The 11,302-nt window shown below is 46.7% G+C and overlaps 1 protein-coding gene across 1 annotated transcript; it reads right to left on the bottom strand.

Annotated features, from left to right (window-relative positions):
• Positions 1–2,940: 2,940 nt before the first annotated feature.
• SRARP (steroid receptor associated and regulated protein) lies at positions 2,941–5,041 on the bottom strand. The gene is made up of 2 exons (XM_058552980.1): positions 4,914–5,041; positions 2,941–3,699 (listed from the first exon to the last, which is right to left on the bottom strand). The coding sequence occupies exons 1-2, from the start codon at positions 5,005–5,007 to the stop codon at positions 3,272–3,274; spliced, it is 522 nt and encodes a 173-aa protein (XP_058408963.1). The 5' UTR covers positions 5,008–5,041; the 3' UTR covers positions 2,941–3,271.
• Positions 5,042–11,302: the final 6,261 nt, after the last annotated feature.

Genomic DNA, 11,302 nt, shown 5'->3' with positions numbered 1-11,302 from the left:
TCTCTCTGTGCCTCAGTTTCCTCATCTGTAAAATAGCCATAAAAATCATACCCACCTCACAGGTCTGGGGTGAGAGGAACGGAGGTGGCATGTGGTGCATATAAAAACATCAATAGTCATTATTCTGGATGAAAGGGGTGTCAGTTAGAAAGAAAGTTTGGCTTCTGAAAACGTAGACCCCACTGGGTTGCTGGCCCCGTGGCTCTGGCCAGGCCCAGCCGCCTGGCTCTCCCCACCCTGGCCACCATGAGGTGCCCTCCAGTCTCGTCCTAGGGCGACACCTGCTGGTGCAAAGCTAGATGTGCAGCCACAGGCCTCGCCCTTTTCCTTGAGGGTCTCAAACTCCGTTTGCCAGGATGTCTTTGGGCTCTTCTAGTCCAGTGACTCTCAACCAGGGAGGAGGGTGGAGGGCGTATATGTCATCCAGATTATTCTGTCACCACCTCTCTAGTCCAAACTGTCACCCCCTTTGCCTGGATTAAGGTGCAGCCTCCTAGGCTTTCTCCCCTGCCTTCTGACCCCAGCACAAGGGCTAGAGGAACTTTGTTTTAAGGTAGGCTGGTCATGTCACTCTCTGCTCACAATTCTCATCGGTCCCCATCTCAGAATAAAATCTAAAGACCTCCTCGTGGCCTGCAAGGCCTCACACGTGGTCCCTGCCACTTCTCTGGCCTCTCTGTTTTGTGTGTGTTTGTGCACCGGAGGATAAGCTCTTTTGTGGCGGGGTCTTGTCTGTCTTACCATGGCTCCATCCCAGGGTCTAGCCCAGAACCCGGCACACAGTAGGTGCCCAATAAATACTTGGTGAATGAATGAATGAATACTCCAGCCAGACTGAATGACTCTGGTCCTTCTTCCTGGAACCCTCCCCATCCCTGCCCCCCTGCCTTTGTATGGCTCACTCACTGGTCAAATCTTAGTTTAGACGTCACTTCCTACAGGAAGCCCTCCCTGATCTCCTCTCCTCAGAGTGGGCTGGGCTCTCTCCTCCAGCCCAACATCATTCTGTGTGTGCTCACTGTTGCGCTTATCAGAAGCTACAGCAATAGTCACCTCCTTTCTTGCCTCCTCCACCATGCTGTGAGCTCCTTGAGGACACGGTTATGACTGTTCTCTCTGGATCTGATACTGAACCTCTTAATCTCAAATTCATGTGCCTGATGCACAATAAGCACTGAGACATCAGCGCTTGGAGATGGAGAAGGGTTTATTTGAACTTGCCAAAAGGAGAAGGCAGGAGGATAGGTTCTCTCAAATCCACCTTCACAAAAGAAGAAAGCAGGGGGTCTTTATAGAGCTAAGGGGCTTGGGAGGAGGAGTTTTGGAGAAACAAAGGAGAAGTCCATGTTCCTTTCATTCCAGATAAGCCCTTGGGCAACCAGACTTCTGGGCATCAGCAGCAGCTGGGGGCTGGTTATCTGGTGGTCATAACTTCCTTAAGGGCATTCTTTTTCTTCCGCAAAACAAACTCATAAATCCTTGTGACTCTCTTTTTTTTTTTTTTTTGTGAGGAAGATCAGCCCTGAGCTAACATCTGCCAATCCTCCTCTTTTTTTGCTGAGGAAGACAGGCCCTGGGCTAACATCCGTACCCATCTTCCCCCACTTTATATGGGACGCCGCCACAGCATGGCTTGCCAAGCGGTGCATCGGTGCGCGCCCAGGATCTGAACCGGCGAACCCCGGGCCGCTGCGGCAGATCGCGTGCACTTAATCACTTGCACCACCGGGCGGGCCCCTCTTTGTGACTCTTGAGTCACCCCTCAGGTTAAACAAGAAAACAGCAAATTAACACAATTAACTTTTTTTCATCTGTGTCTGTGTTGGGAACAAGGTCGAAGGGTAATCATGTTCTTATTGAATATTTACAGTAACTCTCAGGTACCCGGCTTCAGATCCCCTCTGCCTAGAAGAGACCCTGCCAGGATTCAGGCCATCTGCTCTATGGTTAGGAGCAAGAACTTGAGCACCAGGTTTGCCTGGGATCTAATCCCAACTGTACCAGTCTGTCAGACCTTGAGTGTGTTCCTCAACCTTTCTGTGCGTCGGTTCCCTAATCTGTGAAATGCGTACAAAAACAGTGCTTCCCCATAGTGGCACTGCGAGGATGTCGTTTCCCTGGCACAGAGCAAATGGCCAATACATGTTAGCCACTAGTGTTCGTAGAAACCTAGTAAAATAGTCATTGAATAAGTAAATGAATAATCATCAGTTTTAATCTGAGAGCCTTGAGACACACTTCCTCGGATGGGTTGATTTAGCATTTCACACAGCTCTGTGCGTCTCTTAGACTTACACACACATCAGTGACCCCACTTCCTGTGGGAGAACATGACTGCCCTGTGGCGCAGGGACCAAGCCCCCCTTTTTTGTCTGTATCCCTAGGGGGCAGCATGAGCCTGGTATGCAGTAGATACTCAATAAATAATATCTCTTTGTTTTCATTTGTTCAAACATGATACTCCATTCCCTTACTGAGCACTTCTACCCTCTCTTGAGAAGCCAGTTGTCTTTATATCCCTTCTTAGATTGCCAGGTCCTGCCTGGGCCCTTTAATTTCCCCTCTGGTGTCCATGCCCTCCTGGTGACCTACACACTTGCATCCGAGCCAAGACGACAGCAGCCAACATGCTGCCCCTGCCTGTCATGCTGGGGCGTCCTGACCCCGCCCTGGTCTGCACTGGGATAGAATGCCCGCCAGGTGGCCCTGGGGAGGTGGATTTTCACAGTGCTGGCTCCTTCTCATCTTTTACATCACACTTTGTTGCCCACTCAGAGAGGCCTTTTCCTACCACCACATCAGAACAGCTCTCTGCCCCAATCACTTTCCATCCCAGCACCCTGTTTCCGTTCCTACACAGCACTCATTTCACTGTTCAAAATTATCTTTATTTGGTTAACCTGTCTCCTCTCCCTGTGCCCCACCCCCGCCCCAAGAATATGAGCACCAAGCAAGCTGTGGTATCTTCTCTAGCACTTTGCAGAGCCTGGCATGTAGAAGGTGCTCCGTTAGAATTTGCTGTATGAATGAATTAGTCTCTTTCCATGTGGAGGTGTCTTATCCTGCTTCTGCTGAAAGGCTAGCAAAGATAGGGAGGAAGGAGGAAGTAGGATACCCTTGAGTGTGTACTCAGTGGCTGTTTCAGATGTCCTTTAGTGGATCTAATGCTCCTTCCTTGGCTGGGGAAGAGGTAGTGGGCTCTGGGAATTGCAGCCCCCGGGCACTGAGCCTGGCATGCCAACCCCTCCCTTCCATGGCCAGGCCCTTCCAGTTAATCTGCCTGTCCACAGACACAGGAGGAGAGGGCTTTGAGCGAGCCTATGACTGTTCCCCAAGCTGAAGACCTTGCGGGCACAGTCTTCAAGGGGCTCCCCTTGGCTTCAGGAGCCTCCTGGGGGCAGAGTGGGCTGACTGGAGAGGAAGCTGGGGCCCCAGTCCCTCCACAGGGTGGCAAGGTACCCCTGGCCTGGGCAAGGCATCTGCCACCCAGGGGGGCCTCCTGAGTTAGATGGGGCTGGATTTCCCCACAGAACAGGATGTAGGTCTTCATCGGAGAGGTGACAGGGCCTAGGTTGGCACTGGGGGCTCGGGGTGGCGCCGAGGGTGCTGCCAGGGAGAGCTGTTTCCCACGAGCACAATCAATAACGAAAGTTAGATGAGCAGAGGGGATGGCCTTCTGATGGCGGGCCGGCTTCCCACCTGGAAGGAAGGAAAAGACCAAAGGTGTGTGTTAGCCCAGCAAAGGATGTGGATTCATTAATTCACTTGTTCATTCACTCAACAAGTCTTTAACGGTGGGTTGGATGACACACAAAGATGGGAAGACAGTGGCATCTAAGAGCATGGATTTCAGCATCAGAGAGACCTGAGTTTCAATCCTGGCTTCCCCATTCCCCCCAGTCTGGGGGGCCAGGGGGCACAGCCACTGCCTCAGAGCTTCTCAACTTTGCTGTGCACGTGAACCACCCGGGCATCTTGTTAACACGCAGGTTCTGGTACGGTGGGTCTGGAGTGGTGCCCGAGGGTCTACATTTCTAACAAGCTTGCAGGGGATGCCAGTGCTGCTGGCTCATGGACCACACTGTGAGTAGTGAGGTCTTCAAACAAGAGGAAGGCCTGGCCAACCTTTTTTTTTTTTTTTTGGTGAGGAAGATTAGCCCTGAGCTAACATCCGTTGCCAATCTTCCTCTTTTTGCTGAGGAAGACTGGCCCTGGGCTAACATCCGTGCCCATCTTCCTCCACTTTATATGGGACGCCGCCACAGCATGGCCTGACAAGTGGTGCGTCGGTGCGCGCCTGGGATCCGAACCTGTGAACCCCATGCCGCCGAAGCGGAGCACTCAAACTTAACCACTATGCCACCGGGCTGGCCCCTGGCCAACCTCTTACAGGTGAGGAAACTGAGGCTCAGCTCGTGCAGATGGTGGTGGTCCTTAGGGAGCGCTGTGATGCTTGCCACCTCCCCACATAATCTTGTCCACAGGCTCAGAGAATGCCATCAGTGCCTGCTCCCATCTGCCTTGGGGATCCCCGCTCTGTCCTCCCCACCCAGCTCAAGGCCCAGCACAGGGAGAAGAAGCCATGAACCAATCAATCGATTTATCAGTGAAGTAAATGCCAGAGCAGATCGGTCTGAATCCAAAGCCTGTGCTCTTAAAAAAGTAACTTTTCCAGTTACCCAAATAATAATCAAATCCATTCTCTTAACCACATGCTCTTCACCACAATGCAGGCTCAATGCAGGAAGCTTATGTTCTGGTAGGTTGGTTAACACAGGAAATAGATGAAGCCCACCCATAGCTTGAGAATCCCGGCAGCCCCAAGGAAGGGTATCTGCCTTCTGATCCCCACCTCCCTAGCCTCCCCCAGCTGGTCTTTCTGCAGAGCTGAGGCACCCGCCACCCCCTCTTACTCGAGCTGGTCTCCAGGTCTGTCTCAAGGCCTGTGACGTTGGGGCTGGCTCTCTGGTCCTTGGGGTCTTCTGAGGCGGCCATTGCTGCTGCCATGGCGCCTGGCCCAGCTCTAGCAGAAGGAGCAGTTCCCAGCAGGCCCTTCCAGGATGTAGCTCCCCACCCAAAGACAGACTTTTTATATTTGCCGGATCCGGATTGGGATGGGATCTGCTGAGTGAATTCCGCTGGGAGCCACAGGAGCTGGCTTGGGGCAGTTAGGGGATTGCTTTGATCGACAGGGTTATGTCAACAAGATTCTTGTCGGGTAGCTGAGAGGCAAGCCTTCTACCAAACAGACGCTATTTCTTCCAACTCCAGCTGCTTTCTGACTTGGGACAGACCTTGGAAACTTCTCATTCAGGCCTCAGTTTCCCAAACCTCAGTCATTATCTGGCTATGTCAGCAGTGGGGGAAGGGGCAGGGGAGCTCTGTGGGGTCTCTTTTATAAGGGCAATAGTCCCATCATGAGGGCTCTACCCTCATGACCTAATCATCTTCCATGGGCCCCACCATCACAATGGGGATTAGGTTTCAAAATATGAATTCTGGGGGAACACACATTCAGTCTACAGCATCCTTTAAGTCAACCAAGTGTTTTTACTGAAAAAGAAATACACTTTAAAAGGAAAATTGGTATTGCTACATTAAATGGAAACAATATCACTTCTATAAATAAGAAGTAACTATGTATGGTAGCAGAATAATGGTCTTCCAAAGATGTCCATGGCCTAATCTCCAGAACCTGTGAATATGTTACCTTACACAGCAAAAGGGATTTTGCTGATGTGATTAAGAGTATTCTGATGTGTGGGGTTTTTTTCCACACCACCAAGCAATTAACTCAATTCTGACACTATCTACCTGGAGATAGCATCAGATTCCACAAGTTAAGGGCTGTCCAAGACTGTCCTCCGCCTCTCCCTCAGATGCCAATCACCAATCGCAAGTCCAGGTTGTTACCTGTGATTCTCACATATAGATCAGAGGTTACCACAACCCCCTCCTTGCTAGAGCGGCTCACAGAACTCAGAGAAACATTTTACTTACTAGATTACCAGTTTGTTATAAAAGGATACAACTCAGGAACAGCTAGAGGCATAGGACAAGGTATGTGGGCCATGGAGCAGAGCTTCTGTGCTCTCTGAGTGAGCCACTCTCCTCAAATCTCCACATGTTCACAAACCCGGAAGCTCTCCAAACCCCATTCTTTTGGGGTTTTATGGACGCTTCATCACATAGGCATGATTGATTAAGTTATTGGCCATTGGTGATTGAACTCAATCTCCAGCCCCTTTCCCCTCCCCAGAGGTCAGTGGGAGGGGCTAAAGTGCCAACTCTCTAATCTCTGGGTTGGTTCCCCTGGCAACCAGCCCCCATCCCTAGGTGACCTAGGGGCTTTCCCCAAATCACTTCATTAACATAACAAAAGACACCTTTATCTATCTCACCACTTGGGAAATTCCAAGGGTGTTAAGAGCTCTGTGCCAGGAGCCAGGACGAAGACCAAATATATATTTATTATAAATCACAATATCACAGATATGGACTTTGAGATGGGGAGATTATCCTGGATTATCTGAGTGAGCACAGTTTAATCACACTAGTCCTTAAAATTAGAGAACATTTCCTGGCTGAGTTAGAAGAGATGTGACGATGGAAAAAGGCCAGAGACACATGAAGTGAGAAAGACTCAACCTGCCATTGCTGGCTTTGAAGACGGAATTCAAATGGCCGTAAATTGGAAAAGGCAAAGAAAGGGATTTTTTGTTAGAACCTCCATAAGGGAAGCTTCATGCCAATATCTTTTGTTTGTTTGTTTGTTTTGGTGAGGAAGATTAGCCCTGAGCTAACATCTGTTGCCAATCCTCCTCATTTTTTGCTGAGGACTCCGCCACAGGATAGCTTGATAAGTGGTGCATACGTCCGCACCCAGGATCTGAACCCAAAAACACCTGGCCACTGAAGTGGAGTGCACAAACTTAACCACTACGCCACTGGGCCAGCCCCTTTTCTTTTTTGTATTATTTTTTTAATTATTTATTTATTTAATTTTGTGTGTGTGTGAGGAAGATCAGCCCTGAGCTAACATCTGATGCCAATCCTCCTCTTTTTTGCTGAGGAAGACTGGCCCTGGGCTAACATCCGTGCCCATCTTCCTCTACTTTATATGGGACGCCGCCACAGCATGGCTTGCCAAGCAGTGCGTCGGTGTGTGCCAGGGATCCGAACCTGCGAACCCTGGGCCACCAAAGCGGAGCGTGCGCACTTAACTGCTGCGCCACCAGGCCAGCCCCTGCCAACATCTTGATTTTAGCCCAGTGAGACCCATGTTAGAATTCTGACCAACTGATAATAAATCTGTATTTCTTTAAGCCACTAGATTGTGGTAATTTGTTACAGCAACAATAGAAAACTGATTCACTATGCGAATATCAAAGAAAATAAAACAAAATTAAATTCTGGCTGGATAGTGTTGCTTGTGTTAGAGGACTTAAAAAGTAACTGGGCAATGCACATTTTATCACAATTAAAAAAAAAAAAGTCATGGGGCACATGTGGAGAGCATGTGCTCCCGCTGGCAGGTGACGAGAAGGGCATTTCCCATCTGTGGTGTCCTGCCCCACACCCATAACCCTGATCTAATCATGAGGAAAACACTGGAAAAATCCAAACTGAGAGACATTCTGGAAAATACCTGTCCAGTATTCCTCAAACTGTCAAGATCATAAAAAGCAAGGGAAGTCTGAGAAACTGTCACAGACCAGAGGAGACTACGGAGACTTGACAACTACATGCCATGTGGGATCCTGGACTGGATCCGGGAACAGAAAAAGGACATTAGCGGACAAGCTGGTGAAATCCAAATAAAGTCTGGAGTTTAGCAAACAGTCATGTACCAAAGTTGCTTTCTTAGTTTTGACAAATGTTCCATACTTACATAAGATGTTAACAATGGGGGAAACTGGGTGTGGAGGGTACAGGAACTCTCTGTGCTATCTTTGTAATTTTTCAACAAATCTAAAATTATTCTGAAATAAAAAATGTATTTTAAAAAAGTGAGTGGGGACGACTCTCATTGGATACCAGTGGAAATAACCAGGACACCTTCTCCTTACTCTGAAAATGGAAAATTAAAAGGAAATAAACATCCAAAAGACAGACAATAATAAGCGTTAGTGAGGATGTGGAGAAATTGGAACCCTCACAGATTACTGTTAGGATTGTTGAATGGTGCAGTTGCTTTGGAAGACTTTGGCAGGTCCTCAAAATGTTAAAGATAGGGTTACCCTAAGACCCAGCAATTTCAGTCTTGGGTATATACCCAAGAGTGAAAACATATGTCCACACAAAAACTTGGACACAAGTGTTCTTAGCAGCATTATTCATAAGAGCAAAAGTGAAAACAACTCCAAGGTCCATCAGCTGATGAATGGATAAACCAATTGTGGTATATCCATACAATGGAATATTATTTGACCATGTAAAAGATTAAAGTACTGATACCTGCTACAGCATGGATGAAACTTGAACACTAAGTGAAAGAAGCCAGTCGTTAGAGACCACATGTTTTATGATTCCATTTATATAAAATGTCCAGAATAGGCAAAGCCATAAAGATTGAAAGTAGACTAGTGGTTGCCAGGGGCTGGGAGGAGGGAGGAATGGGGAGTCACTATCAATGGGTATGGGGTTTCTTTTTGGGGTGATGAAAATGTTCTGAAATTAGGTAGCAGTGATGGTTGCACAACTCTGTGAATATACTAAAAACCAGTGAATTGTACACTTTAAAAGGGTGAATTGTGTGGTATGTGAATTATATCTCAATAAAGCTGTTATTTAAAAAAAAAGGAAATGAGCTCTATCCTGCTTTTCCTGAATGAACTATATTTCCAGGTAACTATATGGCCCTAGTTGATGATGGAAAGTCCTTGTTTACAGAAAAATTCCAGCTAATAAATGTGGAAAGAATGATAGAATCAGAAATGCATCATTTTATAACCTCTAATGAAATCATTGACTGAGACAAGGATCTTCGAAGGAAGAAACTATTATGTGGAAGTTTGATGGGGAACTTTCCAAAGAAGGAATCAGGCTGCTGTCATCCAAACCCACCATGGATCTTAGCATCACTAAAGGGGGCCCTGATGTGACTCTATAGAAGCACTCAACAGCATCTATGATGTGTTCTTATCAAAAAAAGTTGAACTTGAACCTGTTCAGGCCTCTACAGCTAATTTATAGGAAATAAGGGGACAGAGGAGCTGGGCAAATGACAGCACAAGGAAGCAAACAGAGAAATCCAGAATGTGGGACATTCTACGGGATGACTGAACCCATTTCTGCAACACGGCGATGCAATGGAACAGGCAAAAAAACAAGGAGAAAGGATTGCTTTGGAGTAAAAGTGACTCAAAAGGCAAAACAAATAAACAACAAACAAAAAACCTACCCACTGTGACTGCGATGGGAGGACCTTGTATGAATCCTGATTTGAACAAAGCAGTCATAACAAGACATTTTGAGACAATTAGAGAAATTTGATTGTGGTTGGATATTAAATGATTCCAAAGAATATTCTTAATTTTGTTAGGCATGATCAGGGCATTGTGGAAATGTAAGATCATTTTCTTTTCTTTTTTATTATTATTTTTTTATTTTTATTTTTTTTGTGAGGAAGATCAGCCCTGAGCTAACATCTATTGCCAATCCTCCTCCTTTTTTTCTTTTTTTACCCCCCAAAGCCCCAGTAGGTAGTTGTATGTCATAGCTGCACATCCTTCTAGTTGCTGTATGTGGGACGCGGCCTCAGCATGGACAGATAAGCGGTGGGTCCATGCGCGCCCGGGATCCAAACCCGGGCCGCCAGCAGCGGAATGCGCGCACTTAACCGCTAAGCCACGGGGCCGGCCCCTAAGATCATTTTCTAAGAGTTGCACACTGAAATATATAAAGATAAAATGACATGATAGCTGAGATTTGCTTTAAAATACTTCAGCAATTAAAGAAAGAAAGAAAAAAGAAAGGAAGGATATATTAAGTACATGTAGTAAAACTTAACTATTGAATCTGGATGATGGGCATATAGAAAATATTTAATTATTTTATCTACTTTTGTGTACTTTACAACATTTTCAAAATGGAGAGGAATTAAAAAGTGCATGTCAAGGATGCCTGTGAAGAGTTAAGAAAACCATTTCATGACAAGTGAGTAGAGAAAAAAAGGCAGCATTTATAAATTAATATACTATGTTACATAATTCATGATTTTCAAGATGTGTGTAATCAAAATGATAAACTAAGTTGCATAAATAGACATTTGTCAGTTTATCTACTGCTCTTTAAGTTTATATCTACAAGTTGGCCAACCACATAACAATTCTCCTTATTGGGAAAATGCAGGCTAGCCCACAGGTGAATAATAACTGGGCTTTGGGAGGGCATTAGGGTAGGGGGTGGAGGAGGTCTAGGCTGGAGGCTCCAGACCAGAGATAGTGATGTGTCACTCTGACAGCTAAGGGGCGGGGACACTGGAGAGGAGAAGCTTGGGGCTGCGGGAGCTGGTTAGTAATACACTTGAGCAATAGCCCCATTGAGAAACCAGGCAAGTCATAATCCTTCACTCATGTGATCAACGCGTGTATACCTAGCTCCTGCCCTGTCCCCACCAACTGGCACAAATGTTTGGATTCCTTCCTATATATTATTCTAAGGAGTTTCTGGCTTCTCCACTTCATTTAATGAAGACCACTGTTGGGTCCAGATTTCAATCAACCAACTGTGCTGTTAGAACCATTCTCAGCTGTTTGAGCTAGAACATTAAAACCCCAAAATCTCTGTAATGTGCACTTATATGGATAAATTCAGCCAAATCTAATGTTATGTTCCTTCCTCCCTGACTCAACACTTTTTTTTTTTGAGGAAGATTGGCCCTGAGCTAACATGTGTTGCCAATCTTCCTCCTGTTTTTCCTTTTTTCTCCCCAAAGCCCCAGTAGATAGTTGTATGTCATAGTTGTACATCCTCCTAGTTTCTCCATGTGGGACGCGGCCTCAGCATGGCCTGATGAGCAGCGCATAGGTCCGCGCCCAGGATCCGAAATGGCAAACCCCGGGCTGGCCAAGCAGAGCATGCAAACTTAACCACTACACCACCAGGCCGGCCCCTGACTTAGCACTTTTAGAATCCAGTTACACCTATATTTCCTAGATTTCAGCTAATTTATTAGCTAAGGCTTACGTTTCCTTCCTTCCTTCATTCCTCCCTTCCTTCTTTCCTTCCTACCTTTTCTTTCTTTCTTTCTCTCTTGTGTGTATAAGTCACTTCCATGGTCAGACTGTGTGCTTGTTTC

Source organism: Diceros bicornis, chromosome 13, assembly GCF_020826845.1.
Source record: "Diceros bicornis minor isolate mBicDic1 chromosome 13, mDicBic1.mat.cur, whole genome shotgun sequence".
Lineage (NCBI taxonomy): Eukaryota > Metazoa > Chordata > Mammalia > Perissodactyla > Rhinocerotidae > Diceros > Diceros bicornis.
Note: the sequence above shows the minus strand (reverse complement) of the source record. Positions and strands in the feature narration are given on the sequence as shown.